Source organism: Rhinolophus sinicus, linkage group LG02 (assembly GCF_036562045.2).
Source record: "Rhinolophus sinicus isolate RSC01 linkage group LG02, ASM3656204v1, whole genome shotgun sequence".
In the NCBI taxonomy this organism is placed as follows: Eukaryota; Metazoa; Chordata; class Mammalia; order Chiroptera; family Rhinolophidae; genus Rhinolophus; species Rhinolophus sinicus.
In genome coordinates, this window is record NC_133752.1 from 83,633,121 (window position 1) to 83,648,325 (window position 15,205).

Genomic DNA, 15,205 nt, shown 5'->3' on the forward strand with positions numbered 1-15,205 from the left:
AGCATAATGACCTCAATGTCCGTCCATTTGTCATATGGCAAATTTCCTTCTTTTTCATGGTTGAATAGTATCCCATTGTGTAGGTGTGTACAATTTCCTTACCTTCTTCTGTGCACTTAGCTTGTTTCCATATCTTGGCTATTGTGAATAATGCTGCAAAGAACATGAGAGTGCAGATATTTCTTCAAGATCCTGTTTGGCTGCATACCCAGAAGTACAAATCATTTTCGTTTCTAGACCCAACGTGAAGACACTCATGTGCTGGGTGCAATATCAGCAGCCCAAAACTTAGATAACATTGGTGTTCCTGTTAAATGCTCCACTTGACTAAGACTTCCAGTACTATGTTCAAAACAGTGATGTGAGTGGATACCCTTGTTTTGTTCCTGATCTTAGAGGAAAAGTATTCAACCTTTCACCACTGAGTATGATGTTAGCTGTAGGTTTGTCATATATGGCATTTATTATTTGAGGTATGTTCCTTCTAAACCCAATTTGTTGAGAGTTTTTAAAGAGTGTTGCATTTGTCAAATGCTTTTTCTGCATCTATTGAAATGATTATATGATTTTTATCTTTCATACTATTTGTGTGGTGTATCACATTTATTGATTTGCATATGTTAAACCATCCTGCATCACAGAGGTAAGTCTTGCTTGATCATAGTATATGATCCTTTCAATGTGCTGTTAAATTTTGTTTGCTAATATATTCATGAGAATTTTTGCACCTATATCAATCAATGATATTGGTCTGTAGTGTTTCTTTTAGTGTCCTCATCTGACTTTGGTATAGGGTATTGCTGGCCTCATAAAATGAGTTTGGAAGTGTTTTTTCCTCTTCAATTTTTTTGGAAGAGTTTGAGAAGAACTGGCACTAATTTTTCTTTAAATGTTTGGTAGACTTCACCCATGAAAGCATCTGGTATTATGTCAGGGGGCGGGTGAGGTGTGATTTTTTCATTAATGACTCAATTTCCTTACTCATTATTAGTTTGTTTACAATTTCTATTTCATGATTCAGTCTTTCTAAGTAGTACATTTCTAGAAATTTATCCATGTCTTCTAGGTTATCTAGGTTTGGCATGTAATAGTTCATAATAGTCTCTTGTGATCCTTCATATTCTGTGGTATCAGTTGTAGAGTTTCCTCATTCATTCCTGATTTTGAGTCTTCTCTCTCTTTTTCCTAAACTAGCAAAAAAATTTTTTTTTATCTTTTCAAAAAAGCAGGCTTAGTTTTATTGATCTTTTCTATTTTCTGTGTCTATTTCACTTATTTCTAATCTAATTTGTGTTATTTCCTTCCTTCTGCTAACTATGGGTTTAGTTGGTCTTCTTTTTGTAACTCCTTGAGGTATAAAGTTGAGTTGTTTATTTAAGATCATTCTTTTGTCTTAATGTAGGTGTTATTTCTATAAATTTCCCTCTTAGAACTGCCAGGTTTTGGTCTATAGTGCTTCCATTTCTGTTTGCTTGAAGATAATCTTTTCTTTCTTTTTTGACCAGGTTATGCAGGAGTGCATTAAGTTCTACATATTCTTATATTTTTCAGCTTTCTGCTGTTATAGATTTCTAGTTTCACACCATTGTGGTTATAAAAAAATACTTGGTATGATTTCAGTCTTCTTAAATTTGCCACACTTATTTTATTACTTATCCTATGATCTATCCTGGAAAATATTCTGTGTAAGCTTGAGAAGAAAATTTATTCTGCTGCTGTTGGATCAATTGTTCTGTACAAGTCTGCTAGTACTATTGGTCTAAAATTTGGTTCAATTTCAACATTTTCTTGTTTATTTTGTCTGGATGACCTATCCATTGTAGAAAGTGCAGTGTTAAAGTCCCTACTACTATGGTATTGTTCATTTCTTTGTTCATGTCTGTTAGTAAGTGCTAAATATATTTAGGTGCTCTGATATTGGGTGCATATATACTTATCACTGTTCTATCTACTTGATGAATTGAGACCTTTATCATTATATAATGACCTTCTTTGGAGTTCCACAAATGTTCTCTCTTGTGAGTAATTACCTAAGTCAGTGTTTTCCAGGAGCCCTTGAACCATGATAAAGGGCATGGAGCCACTTCATGGATCACTGCACAGTCCACAGCTGGGACTCATCACTGTCTGCCTATCACCCAATTCCCAGGTAGATGAGCTTCTCCCTGGTCCCTTGCCATACGGTGCTGAATCCCACAGCTCCTCCAAAGCACTTTTGTCTGTGGATGGATACTGAATTTTTGTTGTTGGGGGAGCAGACAAACGATGAATGTCTTATACTGCCAAGATGCTGATTTCACTCCTGCCTATTTCCAATATATTTAACATTGTTCTGGAGGTATTACACAATCCAATCAGGCTAGAGAAAACACTAAGCTTCCCATGAAACTTGGAAAAGAAGATAAAAGCTATCTATTGGGATTGCATTAAATTTATAAGGATACATTGATATACCTGCAGAACACTGTAAAATCAATAAAAAACAAAACTAACTCAGACCATTTCTGGCAACGACGGTGTAGTAGGTAAATGTTGTGTTTACCTGCTCTCACAACCACATAAAAACTACAAATAAACTACAGAACCATCATTGAGAATCACCCAAAATATTCTAAAATGTTAATGATGCTTATCTATTAAAATTAGATTACACATAACTTATTTTCCTATATATTTTTCTCATTTTTTCAAATGTTCCACAAGAATACCTTTATAATCAAATAAAACACAACACACATTACTTTTCAAAACTCAAAAAATAGTAAGCTGCATTACTAAAGAGTATGTAAAATGTAATTTCATTTTTAAAGATATATATATATAACTGGAAGAACAGGAAGGTAAACAAAAATGTTTACAATAGTTGGTTCTTGGGGAAATATAATTATAATAATTTTATTTTCTTCTTTTTGCATGTGTTTATATTTTTAATTTTCATTGTGACATATTATTTTTATAATACAAATTTACTTATAAAAGCATATAAAATATAAAACACTACATATGTAAATACTTATGACACAATAAATGCTACACTTAAAGGAAAATTCACTGATCTAAATGACTATGTTAAGAATAAAGAAAATAGAGATTTCCAGGCAAGATGGTGGAGTAAGTAAATGCTGTGCTCATCTCCTCTCAAAACCACATCAATTACAGCTAAACTACAGAACAATCATCATTGAGAATCAGCTGAAGTCTAGCTTAACCAAAGCCATACAATTAAGGACATACAGAAGAAGCCACCTCGAGACTGGTAGGAGGAACAGAGACACAGAATGGGCTGGTCCCACACCCGTATGTGAACATTAAAACTCAGGAGAGGTATCTCATCTGTAGAGATTCCCCCACACCCCAGAGGAATGAGGGTTCCCAGCCTCACACCAGGATCCCAAGCCCAGGGTTCCAGTGCCAGGAAGAGAAGTTCCCATAACTTCTGGCTGTGAAAACCAGCAGAGAAAGTGAGTGAATGAAACGGAGGGCTGCTGCAGGGCTAGGCTGACAGACTTACTCACTGGTGGGCGCACAGACTTACTGATGTACTCACTCACTTTGAGATCCAGCACGGAGGCAGCAGCTCAAAAGGCACCAGAGACATACAGGGAAGAACTGAATTGACTAGTTTCAAGATGAGGGCTAGAGGGGCAGCTTTCTCCAGGAGGTAGGGCCAGAAGCCATTGATTCTATGTTGAGCCCTCCCCAGCCCTACATGCAGATGCAGGCAGACACATATCTGAGTCTCCATCAAACTGGCTATCACTTTTCATCTGCCCCACCCTAGTGATTCCCTGAGACCCCACCCACCCAACTTTTAGGCACACCCAAGACCCTTCCAGTGGCTTTTCTGGACAAACAACTTGTCTTTGCTCATGCTTCGAACTTTCATAAAATCTCTCAAATGTTCACAAAACCCAAACAAGCAGCATCTGGCTTCAGCGTGTCCCATACCTCTGGCTGAGCAGCCATAAGCCCAGCACTTACAACAGCCAACCTCAGTTTGCTGACTGCACTCTTAAGGCACCTCCAAGCCCAGTGTGAGTTGCAGCCATATGTGAATTGCTTTGTGGCTCATACCAGGTGGCCCCAGGTAAGGAACAGGCTGCAACTAAATTTGGAGTGCAGCAGATCCCCTCCCAGGAGGCCCCAGGTTTGGCATGCCTGGTGGCCAGCTTTGGACCAAGCAGGAGCATCACTAGTCCACCTCCACAGATGACACACCCAAAGGGCAGACTGGCCAGGCACCAGAACCCTGCTAAAGTGAATGCTACACTTTAAGGTCAGCCCTTGCACCACAACTCCCCCACTGTAGACATGGGCAGTTCTCACAACTAATCAGTTTGAGGGTCAATCCCTCCTATTGACATGCAAACAGCAACCAAGGCTCAACTACAACAGGAGGGTACATACAACCAACACAAGGGAAACACCAGATACACCCAGCCCTGGTGACCAGATAGATGGCACCACTGGGTCCCACAGAACACTTACTCCATAAAGCCAATCTACTAAGATGGGGAGACACAGCAGCCCTACCTAATACATAGAAACAAACACAGGGAGGCCAAAATGAAGAAAAAAAGAAACACGTCCCAAACACAAAAACAGAACAAAGCTCCAGAAAAAGAACTAAACAAAAGAGATATGCAATCTATCAGACGTGCAGAGTTCCAAACACTGGTTATAAGGATGCTCAATGATCTCACAAAGAACTTCAACAAAGAAACAAGTAACATAAAAATAGAGATAGAAAACATAAAAAAGAACCAATCAGAAATAAAGAATACAATAACTGAAATGAAGACTACATTAGAGGGACTCAACAGTAGATTAGGTGAAGCAGAGGATCAAATCGGCAATTTAGAAGATAAGGTAACAGAAAACACCCAATCAAAACAGCAAAAAGTAAAAGAATCCAAAAATATGAGGATAATTTAAGGGGCCTCTGGGACAACATCAAGCATAACAACATCTGTATCATAGGGGTACCAGAAAGAGAAGAGACAGAATTAGGAATTGAAAACCTATTTGAAAAAATAATGACTGAAAACTTCCCTAACATAGCAAAGGAAATAGATATACAAGCCCAGGAAGCACAGAGAGTCCCAAACAAGATGAATCCAAAGATGCCCACACCCAGACACATCATAACTAAAATGCCAAAGGTTAAAGACAAAGAATCTTAAAAACAGCAAGAGAAAAGCAATTAGTTACCTATAAGGGAGCCCCCAAAAGATGGTCAGCTGATTTTCAACAGAAACTTTGCCAGTAGGGACTGGCAGGAAATATTCAAAGTGATGAAAAGTAAGAATCTACAACCAAGATTGTTCTACCCAGCAAACCTATGATTTAAAATCAAAGGACAGATAAAGAGCTTCCCAGACAAGAAAAAGCTGAAGGAGTTTAATCATTACCAAACCAGTATTACAAGGAATCTTAGAGGGACTTAAGATAAAAAGAAAAGAAAAAAAAAAACGATCAAAAATATAAATAATAAAATGGCAGTAAATGCATATCTATCAACAATTACTTTCAATGTAAATGGATGAAAAACTCCAATCAAAAAACAAGGTGGCTGAATGGATAAGAAAACAAGACCTTACATATGCTGCCTACAAGAGATTCAATTCAGATCAAAAGACACAGAGAGACGGAAAGTAAAGGGATGGAAAAAGGTATTTCATGAAAATAGAAAAAAAAAAAAAGCTGGGGTAGCAACACGTATACCAGATAAAATAGACTTCAAAACAAAGCCTATAACAAGAGACAAAGAAGGACCCAGTAATCCCACTTCTGGTTATTCACCCATAGAAACCCAAAATGCTACTTCAAGGGGACAAATGCACGCATATGTTCATTGCTGCATTGTTTACAATGGCCAAGATGAGGCAACCTGGGTATCCATTGATGGATGAGTAGATAAAGAGGAGGTGGTACATATATAGAATGGAATATTGCTCAACCATAGAAGGGAATGGGTTTTTGCATCTGAATGGCTGGATCTGGAGGGGTTTTGCTGAGTGAAGTATGTCAGACAGAGAAAGAAACATACAATGTGATTTCACTTATATGTGGAATCTAAGAAACAAACAAACAAAACAAAGAAACTCATAGATACAGAGAACATTTTGATGATTCCCAGATAGGAGGGGGTTTGGGAGTGAGTGAAAAAGGGGAAGAGATTAAGAAGTACAAATTGGTTGTTACACAGTAGTCATGGGGATATAGGATATAGCATAAGGAATATAGTCAATAATATTGTAATAACTATGTATGGTGTCAAATGGGTATTAGATTTATTGGGTTAACAGATGGAAAGGGGGTTGGGTGGCAGAGTGAAAAAAGAAGAGATTAAGAAGTACTAATTGGTAGTTACAAAATAGTCATGGGGATGTAAAGTAAAGCATTAAGAATATACTTAATATGGTAATAACTATGCATAGTGTCATGTGTATACTAGACTAGTCAGGGGGTTCACTTCTTAAATTATATAAATGTCTAACTACTATGCTGTACACCTGAAATTAAAATAATATTGAATGTCAAAATACAGTGTTAAAAATAAAATAAAATAACAACTACAAAAAAAGAAAGAAAAATAAATAATGCTTTCTAATGTCCTTATAATTACTTAAGGCATTGTATCTAGACTAATAATACTGACTATTATCACATTCAAGTCAAAAAACCAATATAACTTTAAATATTTTATTATTAAAATTATTGTTAATAACATTTAATTTTACTATATATAATTAATATTGTTGTTTTATTGATTAATATTGATTACTAATAATTAAAATTATTAAAATATTAAGTAACATTTTATACTGGGCAGTTTACACAAAATACATACATGATGTTCCTCCTCAACTGCTTCTTCTAATTGAGCAGCCAATTGTGAACAACATAACAAAAATGAATGCAGATCATCCCCAACCTTTGAAAAGAATAACAAAATAAAAAGTTACTTTTATTTCAGAATTTATATGCACAGTCATCTACAAGTTCTGACAATTAAGTTCGCGAATTTGCCACCATGCGCTTTCATCGGCAGCACTGTACAAACAGCTCAATAAGGTTTCATAACCTTGGTATATCAGTGTCTCACAGCTGTGTTCCTGTTGACGTGTGGTGGTTATCTTGCCGAGTGGCGTTCATTACTGTTGTTGGGTGTTTTTGTGTGCCATGGTAAAAATGTCTAAGCTTGAATTAGAGCAACGAACAACCATTAAATACCTTGTAAACTTGGCAAGGGTGGAAGTGAAATCAGGAACACGTTAGTCCAGGTTTATGGGGATAATACCATGAAGAAAATGGCAGTATACAAATGGATTAAATATTTTTCTGAGGGGGAGAGAATGCATCACTGATGAAGAGAGTTCAGGGCGGCCCGTAACGAGCAGAACTGACAAAAACATTGCAAAAATTCATCGAATTGTGCATCAAAATCATCGGCTGACTGTGAGAAGCATAGCAGACCAAGTAAACATCAATAGAGAAACAGGAAAATCTTAACTAAAAATCTTGGCGTGAGAAAGGTATGTGCAAAAATGGTTCCAAAGGAGCTCACTGATGAACAAAAGCAAAGGAGAATCAAAGTTTGCCAAGAACTTTTGGAGAGGCAAGACGATGTTCTGAACTGTATTACCACTGGTGATGACACATGGGTGTATCAGATTATTTGATATCAGATTATTCATTATGAATTTGTACCAACTAGACGAACAGTTAATGAAGTTTACTATTTGGAAGTGCTAAAAAGGCTGCATGAAAAAGTTAGACGAAAACGACCTGAACTTGTCTGCAAAAATTCATGGCTCTTGCATCACGACAATGCACCAGCTCACACGGCACTGTCTGTGAGGGAATTTTTAGCCAGTAAACAAATAACTGTATTGGAACACCCTCCCTACTCACCTGATCTGGCCCCCAGTGACTTCTTTCTTTACCTGAAGATAAAGGAAATATTGAAAGAAAGACATTTTGATAACTTTCAGGAAATCAAGGGTAAAACGATGACAGTTCTGGTGGTCATTCCAGAAAAAGAGTTCCAAAATTGCTTTGAAGGGTGGATTAAGTGCTGGCATTGGTGCATAGCTTCCCAAGGGGAGTACTTCAGGGGTGACCTTAGTGATATTCAGCAATGAGGTATGTAGCACTTTTTCTAGGATGAGTTCACGAACTTAATTGTCTGACATCATATATTTTAGCATACTTAACTACCTTTGAAAATAATTTTATGCATGTAAATTATGTTCCTTCAAACATATAAGAAAAGAAACCATGCTCCAAATGCTATACTAGCAAATTCTTCCTGAAAGTGTGAAAGAAAGTATATTCTGAGGAATGGCCCATTAATGACATATGCCCAGTTATGTCTTTTATTGTCCTCTACACAGTTGAAAAAAATCAAGCATCTCAGCCTTAGACTCCTGAAATATAATGGGTGGCCAAAAAAAGGTAACCACTGTGTGTATACTTTACAAATATCTCTGTGTTAAAAAAGTGAATGCTAATTATGACCTCTGATTATACTTGCCACTTAATAGTTAAGAGAAAACTTTAAGGAAAAAATAGCTACAAATTAAAGTGTCACAATAATTGAAGCTCTTCTAGAAGACCAGTGATTTGTAAATCATAGAATTGACCCATGATAAACAAATCTCAGATGCTTATATACAGTTAGGGTTCTCATATAATGTTCTCCCTGAGGAATATGTTCCCTCAATGCTGCATTTTAAACATAGTCATAGGTTCATATATTTTTTGATCACGGTAAAGACCTATACCAGAGGGGGGAAATCACAATAGGCATTTAAGAGAGTGGGAAGATGAATAAACTAGAGTTACTAACCACAAAGGTAAAATGAGACCATTAGCATACTTGGGGATTTTCTTTCACCCACATTCACATGTCACAAATATAGAGATGATAGAGAGAGATGAATTAGATCAGGATTGCAGTTTAACAAAATAAGCTCAATAAAGGACAGGGCAAAAGCATTAACTACATATGCAAGGGAGCAATAACAATGGACCATGGAGTCTGATCTAGGTAAATAAAAACACAAGGAGGATTTGGGACAGTAAAAAGTAGCAGAACCACTGGATTATAGTACCCAGTAGAATCAAAGGATTTGGGAGTCAGAATATGAGGTAGACTAAACGGGAAGTATAAGAGGAGGTAGTAGCCAGAGATAAGGATATTTAAAATTTTAATTATGAAAAAGTTAGTTGTTTCTCTCACCAAACACCCCTCATCTGAATTTTGCTAAGAAAGTGGCAGAAAATGAAGACTACATATCCATTAGGAAAGGTCACAATTAGAAAGACTGACCACACTAATTTTGGTAAGGATGTGGGGCCACTGGAACTTTTATACAGAGCTGGTAGGGTACTGCCATGTTGGGAAACAGGTTGGCAATTTCTCATAAAGTTAAACACATACTTAAAATATAACCCACCAGCTCTACTCCTAAGTAATTATCCAAGATTAATGAGCACATATGTCTTCACAAAGACTTGTGCACAAATGTTCATAAAATCTTCATTTATAATAGCCAAAATACCTACTGGATCCAACAACCCAAATGTTTATTAACTGGTGAAAGGATAAACAAATTGTGGTTTAGCCATGAAATGGAATACTCTTCACAATAAAAGGAATAAAACACTGACATCTAGAACAACGTGAATCTCAAAACCATTATGGTGAAAGGGGAAGCTAGATAAATAAGGCTACATACTGTGTGATTTTATTTATATGAAATTCTAAAAAAGGCAATACTATAGTGACAGATCAGTGGTTGTCTGGAGCCAGGGTAGAAGAAAATTGACTGCAAAGGAGATTTTTGGGATAATAAAAATGTTTTACTGTTTCACTGTGGTGGCAATTACATGACTACATAAAAGGAGGAGCTAAAAAGCAGAAAAATCTCATTCTGCGTGTTCTTGTAGTAATTGTATTTTGAAACTCTGCCAGGATTGAACGAAATTGTGAACCAAAACTATTTAAATTTGAAGCCCAAACTCCTGCCAGCTAAAATACTGACAAGATCAAAGAAATCAGCCCCTCAGGGGAAGCAGCAATAGGAGATACTATGGATTAGACAAATCAAACAAGAACGCAACCTAATTGAACATATGGATCAGTTCCTGCTCAACTCAGTTCTTAGAGAAATGAGAATGATTAGGCCTTCACCCTAAATGCCAGATGGGAAAAGGCAAGCATTCTCAAGAAAACAAAATATTGTACCACAATTTCCAATGTTCTACTAAATACAATGCTTGGGATCCACTAAAAAAAATTATAAAATGAATAACAAAAAATATGAGCCATAATCAAAAGAAAAATAGCAGAAGCAAACACACCGATGACCCAGATATTGTAATTAGCAGATAAAAAAATTTTAAATTCAATTTTTAATAAAAGAACTTACAGGAAAAGACAGACTAGGTGAAGAGGTGGTAACAGAAGGCGAGATATGAAAACCCCCTAAAAAGAAACCAAAAGATAATCCTAAAGGTGAAAATTACAATATTTGAAATAACATGTTCATTGGATACAGTTTAACAACACATCAGACATCACAGAAGGTATTGGTGAACTTGAAGACAGGGTAATATATATTGTTCAAACTGCAGCACGGAAAGAGGAAACGTTGAAATAAGTGAATAGTGTGTGACTTTTTACACAGTATCAAGCAGTCTAATATATGTGTAATTGAAATGTCATAAAAATAGGGAAGGGAGGCAGTAATATATCTGAAGAAATAATGAACAAAATTTTCCAAATCTGATAAAAAACATCAACTCAAAGCTTGATGGACTCCAACAGAATAAATACACTGAAGACCTCACTTAGGCATACTTAAACTGCTGAAACCCAAAAAACAGAAAATCTAAAGCAGTCAGAAAAAAGGGGAAACAATAATATGACAACAATAGCACAAAAACAGAAGTAAGATAAATAGAATTATACTGCTATACAGTTTTCACATTAGAAATGAAGCTGTATACTATTTATTCAAGATAGCTTGTAACGTTTAAGATACATACTGAATTCCCTAGAGAAAGCACAAAAAAAGACATAGATAAAAAGCCGAGAAAAGAAATACAATGAAATACTAAAAAAATACATAATTTACCCACATAGAACAAAGAACATATGGGACAAAGAGTAAAGGAACAAAGAACATACGGGACAAAAAGAAACCAAATAGCAGGATAGTAAACTGACTTCACATTATGTCATTAACATTTCATTATAATAAATTAATTATATGATATTTAATTGTATAATTAACTGTAAATGAACTAAACACACCAATTAAAAGATAGAGATTGACACTGTTATAAAAAAGCAAGACTCAACTATATGTTTCAAAGAGACACAGTAAACACTCAGTCATAGATAGTTTGCAAGTAACAATTTGAAAGAAGGTATAATATGCAATGACTAATCATCAGAAAGGTGGTATCAGACAAAGCAGACATCAGAACATGGAACTATATCAAAGATAAAAAACAATTTTGGATTTCCAGTTCTGGCTATGATAGACTAGGCCCGTTCCTCTAATCTTCCCTCCTACAACTAAAATACCCTAGACGTAACACAACAAACAAACACTGGAAAATTCTGAAAGGTGAGAAGAGAAAGCAGGGCTCTCAGGACCTTAGGAATAGTGAGTTCCTTAGGTTTTCATTTTACATACACAAAATGAATGGAGCCCTGGAAAAAACTGCAACCTGGAACTGCCAGTAAGCACAGACCAAAAAACAAACAAACAAACAAAAACCCTAAGAAAAGCCAGAGAATGGTGAAAGGGGATCTCTATCATAAAACAAAATTTTTTGACAATACTTATCCTACTTGAGCCAAACACCAAGAAAACAATTGTACCACCGCCCCACCTGTGTGAATAGGACTGCAAAATAATGTGGCCGTGAAAGTTGGCTTTCCTTATTCCCCACCAGGGTGGTGTCAGTGGGGCTGGAGAGTGAATTTCCACCAAATAGCAGTAGTAGGTAGCACTCCAACTCACCTACCACAATAGTGTTGGTGGAGCCAAGCAGAGAACTGAACTTCCACCCTTGTCTGGAAGTAACAATCAGAATGAGTCAAGGATGTCCATACTCATCACTATTATTAAATATAATACTGGGAGCCAGAGGCAGCACAAGTCAACAGAAAGAAAATAAAAAACATTCCTATTGGACAGGAGAAGTAAAATTGTCCCTATTTGAAGGTGACATAATTGCCTATGTAGAAAATCCCAAGGAATCTACAGAAAAACTCCTAGAGCTAAAAAGTACACTGAGCAAGGTTGCAAGATATAAGATCAACAAACAAAAATTAATCATATTTCTATATACCAGTAACAAACATGTGGAAACTAAAATTTAAAACATAATGCCATTGAAAATCATTCCCCAAAAAATGAAATATTAATGTATAAATCTAACAAATCACACGCAGGATTTGTACGCTGAAAATTATAAAATGCTGATAAAAGAAATCAAATAAGACCTAAATAAATGGAGAAAGACACACCATGTTCATGGATTGAAAGACTCAATATAGGTGTTTTATTACCAGGAGTCAAACTCAATCCCTAACTAACAAAACTAATTATAAAATAGACAAAAAATACTCTATGAGTAAGTGTATTAAAGTACAGTTGAATATTTTTAAAGTATGTAAAATAATTCATTAATGGATTAAAGGAGAACCAAATAATGACTTTAATAGTTATTTCAATTATATACAACAAAGACATTTGTTAAAATTCAATAACCTCTTTATTGTTTTTTTATTCAGAAAACTAGAAATAGAAGAAAACTTTGTTAACGTGATAAAGAATACTCATATACATCTAAAACTAACAATCAACTACATGTTTAAAAATTAAACAGCAGAAACATTAGCATTACAAATAGGCTCAAGATATACATGTATATTTACACATACACACACACGCACACAAACACACATGCACCTTAATTAAACTTTAAGTGTTGGCAGAGGATGGAAAAATCAGTACACTATTTTCAAGTTTCCTAAGAGGATCATTCTCCTGGATGGGGAATTCATTCAGTGAACAAATGTGGACTCCAAAAGGAAATCTTAGCTCTTTTCACTGTTGATGTCTCTGCATTAGGGTTATGTATACTTACAGAGAAAGATAACTTTTCATGTTCAGGTTTCACAACTGGTTTTTCCGCATTTTCAGTACTAACTCCATAGGTTTCTTCCAAAGAAGAAACCACCTAAGAGAAAATCAAAGCAAATTCAATACTTTGATAGTTTAAAATTATTATATTAAATGTAAAAAGATGTCAAATAAACCACGTCAGGACTTTTTTGGCAGTAAGACTTATTTCTGCCAGTGCCATAAACTTAAGTTTTCCATCTTACTCTCCATCTCATATCATCATGAAGAAGTGATGAGCAGCAGTTCTTGAACCTACTTCCTAATCGTGAAGAGAGGCCCTATAACACGTCCATTTCTGTGTTGACAAGGAGAGGGTCTGCCTATGAATAACTGAAGCATCGTCTCGACTTACCACCAAAGTATTCCTCAAAATCTAACTGACTTGACTTTGTTCTTTGAAGAGAGTGGGGAAATTAGAGAGATGGAGACCAGAAAGTAATACATTTTTAAAGAAAATTCTCTGAACCCCTCAAACTTTGAGAAAACCTTTATTTTGGAAGTTTGACAAACTATATTCTTTTTATATTTATGCTATTCCTCATTGTTTTCACTTGGCATTTGGTACCTTTACAATTCAATTCTGGATCACTGTGCAAAAAGAAACCCACAAAAAGGGATATTTCTTTCCCAAAACTAAGAGCTAAACTTTCTAAACTGTAGTCAAGAGTTAACAGAGCAGGCATGAGACTTAGAAAAGCCTAACCTTAGAAAGATCTGTGTGCATCTCAGAACTTAAGATTTTAAGAGTTCCCACTAATCAGTAACTAATTACAGTGATTCACTGCCCCTAAACTGTTTGTACAAACAATGATTTATGCCAAACACCTACTCTCCTTCAGGGAGTCTGGAATTTTGATATATGATAGACAGAGTATGTGACCAATCTCCAATAAAACCCAGGGAACTGCGTCTCTAATAAACTTCCCTGGTAGACATTTGACATGTGTTGTCACAATTTGTTGTTGGAAGAATCAAGCATATCCAGTGTGACTCCACAGGAAGAGAAATCTTTGAAGCTTGGACCTGGTTTCCTCTAGATTTCACCCATGAGCCTTTTCCTTTTGCTGATTTTGTTTTGTATCCTTTCATTACAATAAATATTACTCATTACTACGACTATATGCTGAATCTAGTGATTCCTCCTAGCAAATCACTAAACCCGGGGAATTGGATGGGGACCCCCAAACACAGGGACCAACAAGTGTCTTACCATCTTCAGATGTTTGGTAATCTTCCTGAGCAATTCATCTTCTGCTATTAACTCCTTTGTCTTACTTGATGGAATGGGCAAAGCAAACCTCACAACGGATTCTCCTGTTGGTGGAGATCTTAAGACCATGGGTTCAAGTTTATCACGTACTACTTTTACACTATGTTTTTCCTTTGGCTTAGGTGACAATGGTGAATTAAACAATCTTTTTTTGTAACTTAGTTCTGGAACACTTGTCAATTTATTACTATAGGCTGACAGATGCTTTACTGGCTTCATCTTGTTATTTACTTAGCTTCCAAATTATAGGTGAAAAAATTTTACTTCTCCCTGTGAATAAAAGATTAAGATTTCAGATTTTATATGATAGCAGGATTATCAGTTGACATAAAGATAGTGAATCCCAAAATCAAGTCTAGAGAAATTACAAAATGAAAAAAGAAACATTCCTAACAACATAATAACAACAAATTCTTAAGAACTGTAAGAAACCCCTAGAGGTGGCTGAAGACTGATTTATATAAGGGCATTTAGGATGGGAGCTGACAGGAGAGAAGAAGACAGTGGCAACAGTAAGAGAATATATTTATAAAACTTTAAAATTTTATTCTTAGCTTTCTGCCATTTTTAAGCTACTATGTAATATATATATACACACATATGTGTGTGTGTGTGTATATATATATATATATATATATATATATATATATATATATATATATATATATAGTAAAATTGAAATACTCAATACATACCAATAACAAAAGATGAACACAAGTCA

At 35.6% G+C, this 15,205-nt stretch overlaps 1 protein-coding gene across 1 annotated transcript in view; it reads right to left on the reverse strand.

Moving 5' to 3' along the window:
- CCDC7 (coiled-coil domain containing 7) overlaps window positions 1-14,703 on the reverse strand; it is a 159,940-nt gene extending 145,237 nt beyond the window's left edge. Inside the window, exons 1-3 of the mRNA XM_074324828.1 lie at window positions 14,425-14,703; window positions 13,177-13,269; window positions 6,854-6,937 (exon numbers count right to left, since the gene is read on the reverse strand). Of these exons, the coding sequence (XP_074180929.1) occupies window positions 6,854-6,937; window positions 13,177-13,269; window positions 14,425-14,703 (456 nt within the window). The remainder of the gene's footprint in view (window positions 1-6,853; window positions 6,938-13,176; window positions 13,270-14,424) is intronic.
- Between the last annotated feature and the right edge of the window lie 502 nt (window positions 14,704-15,205).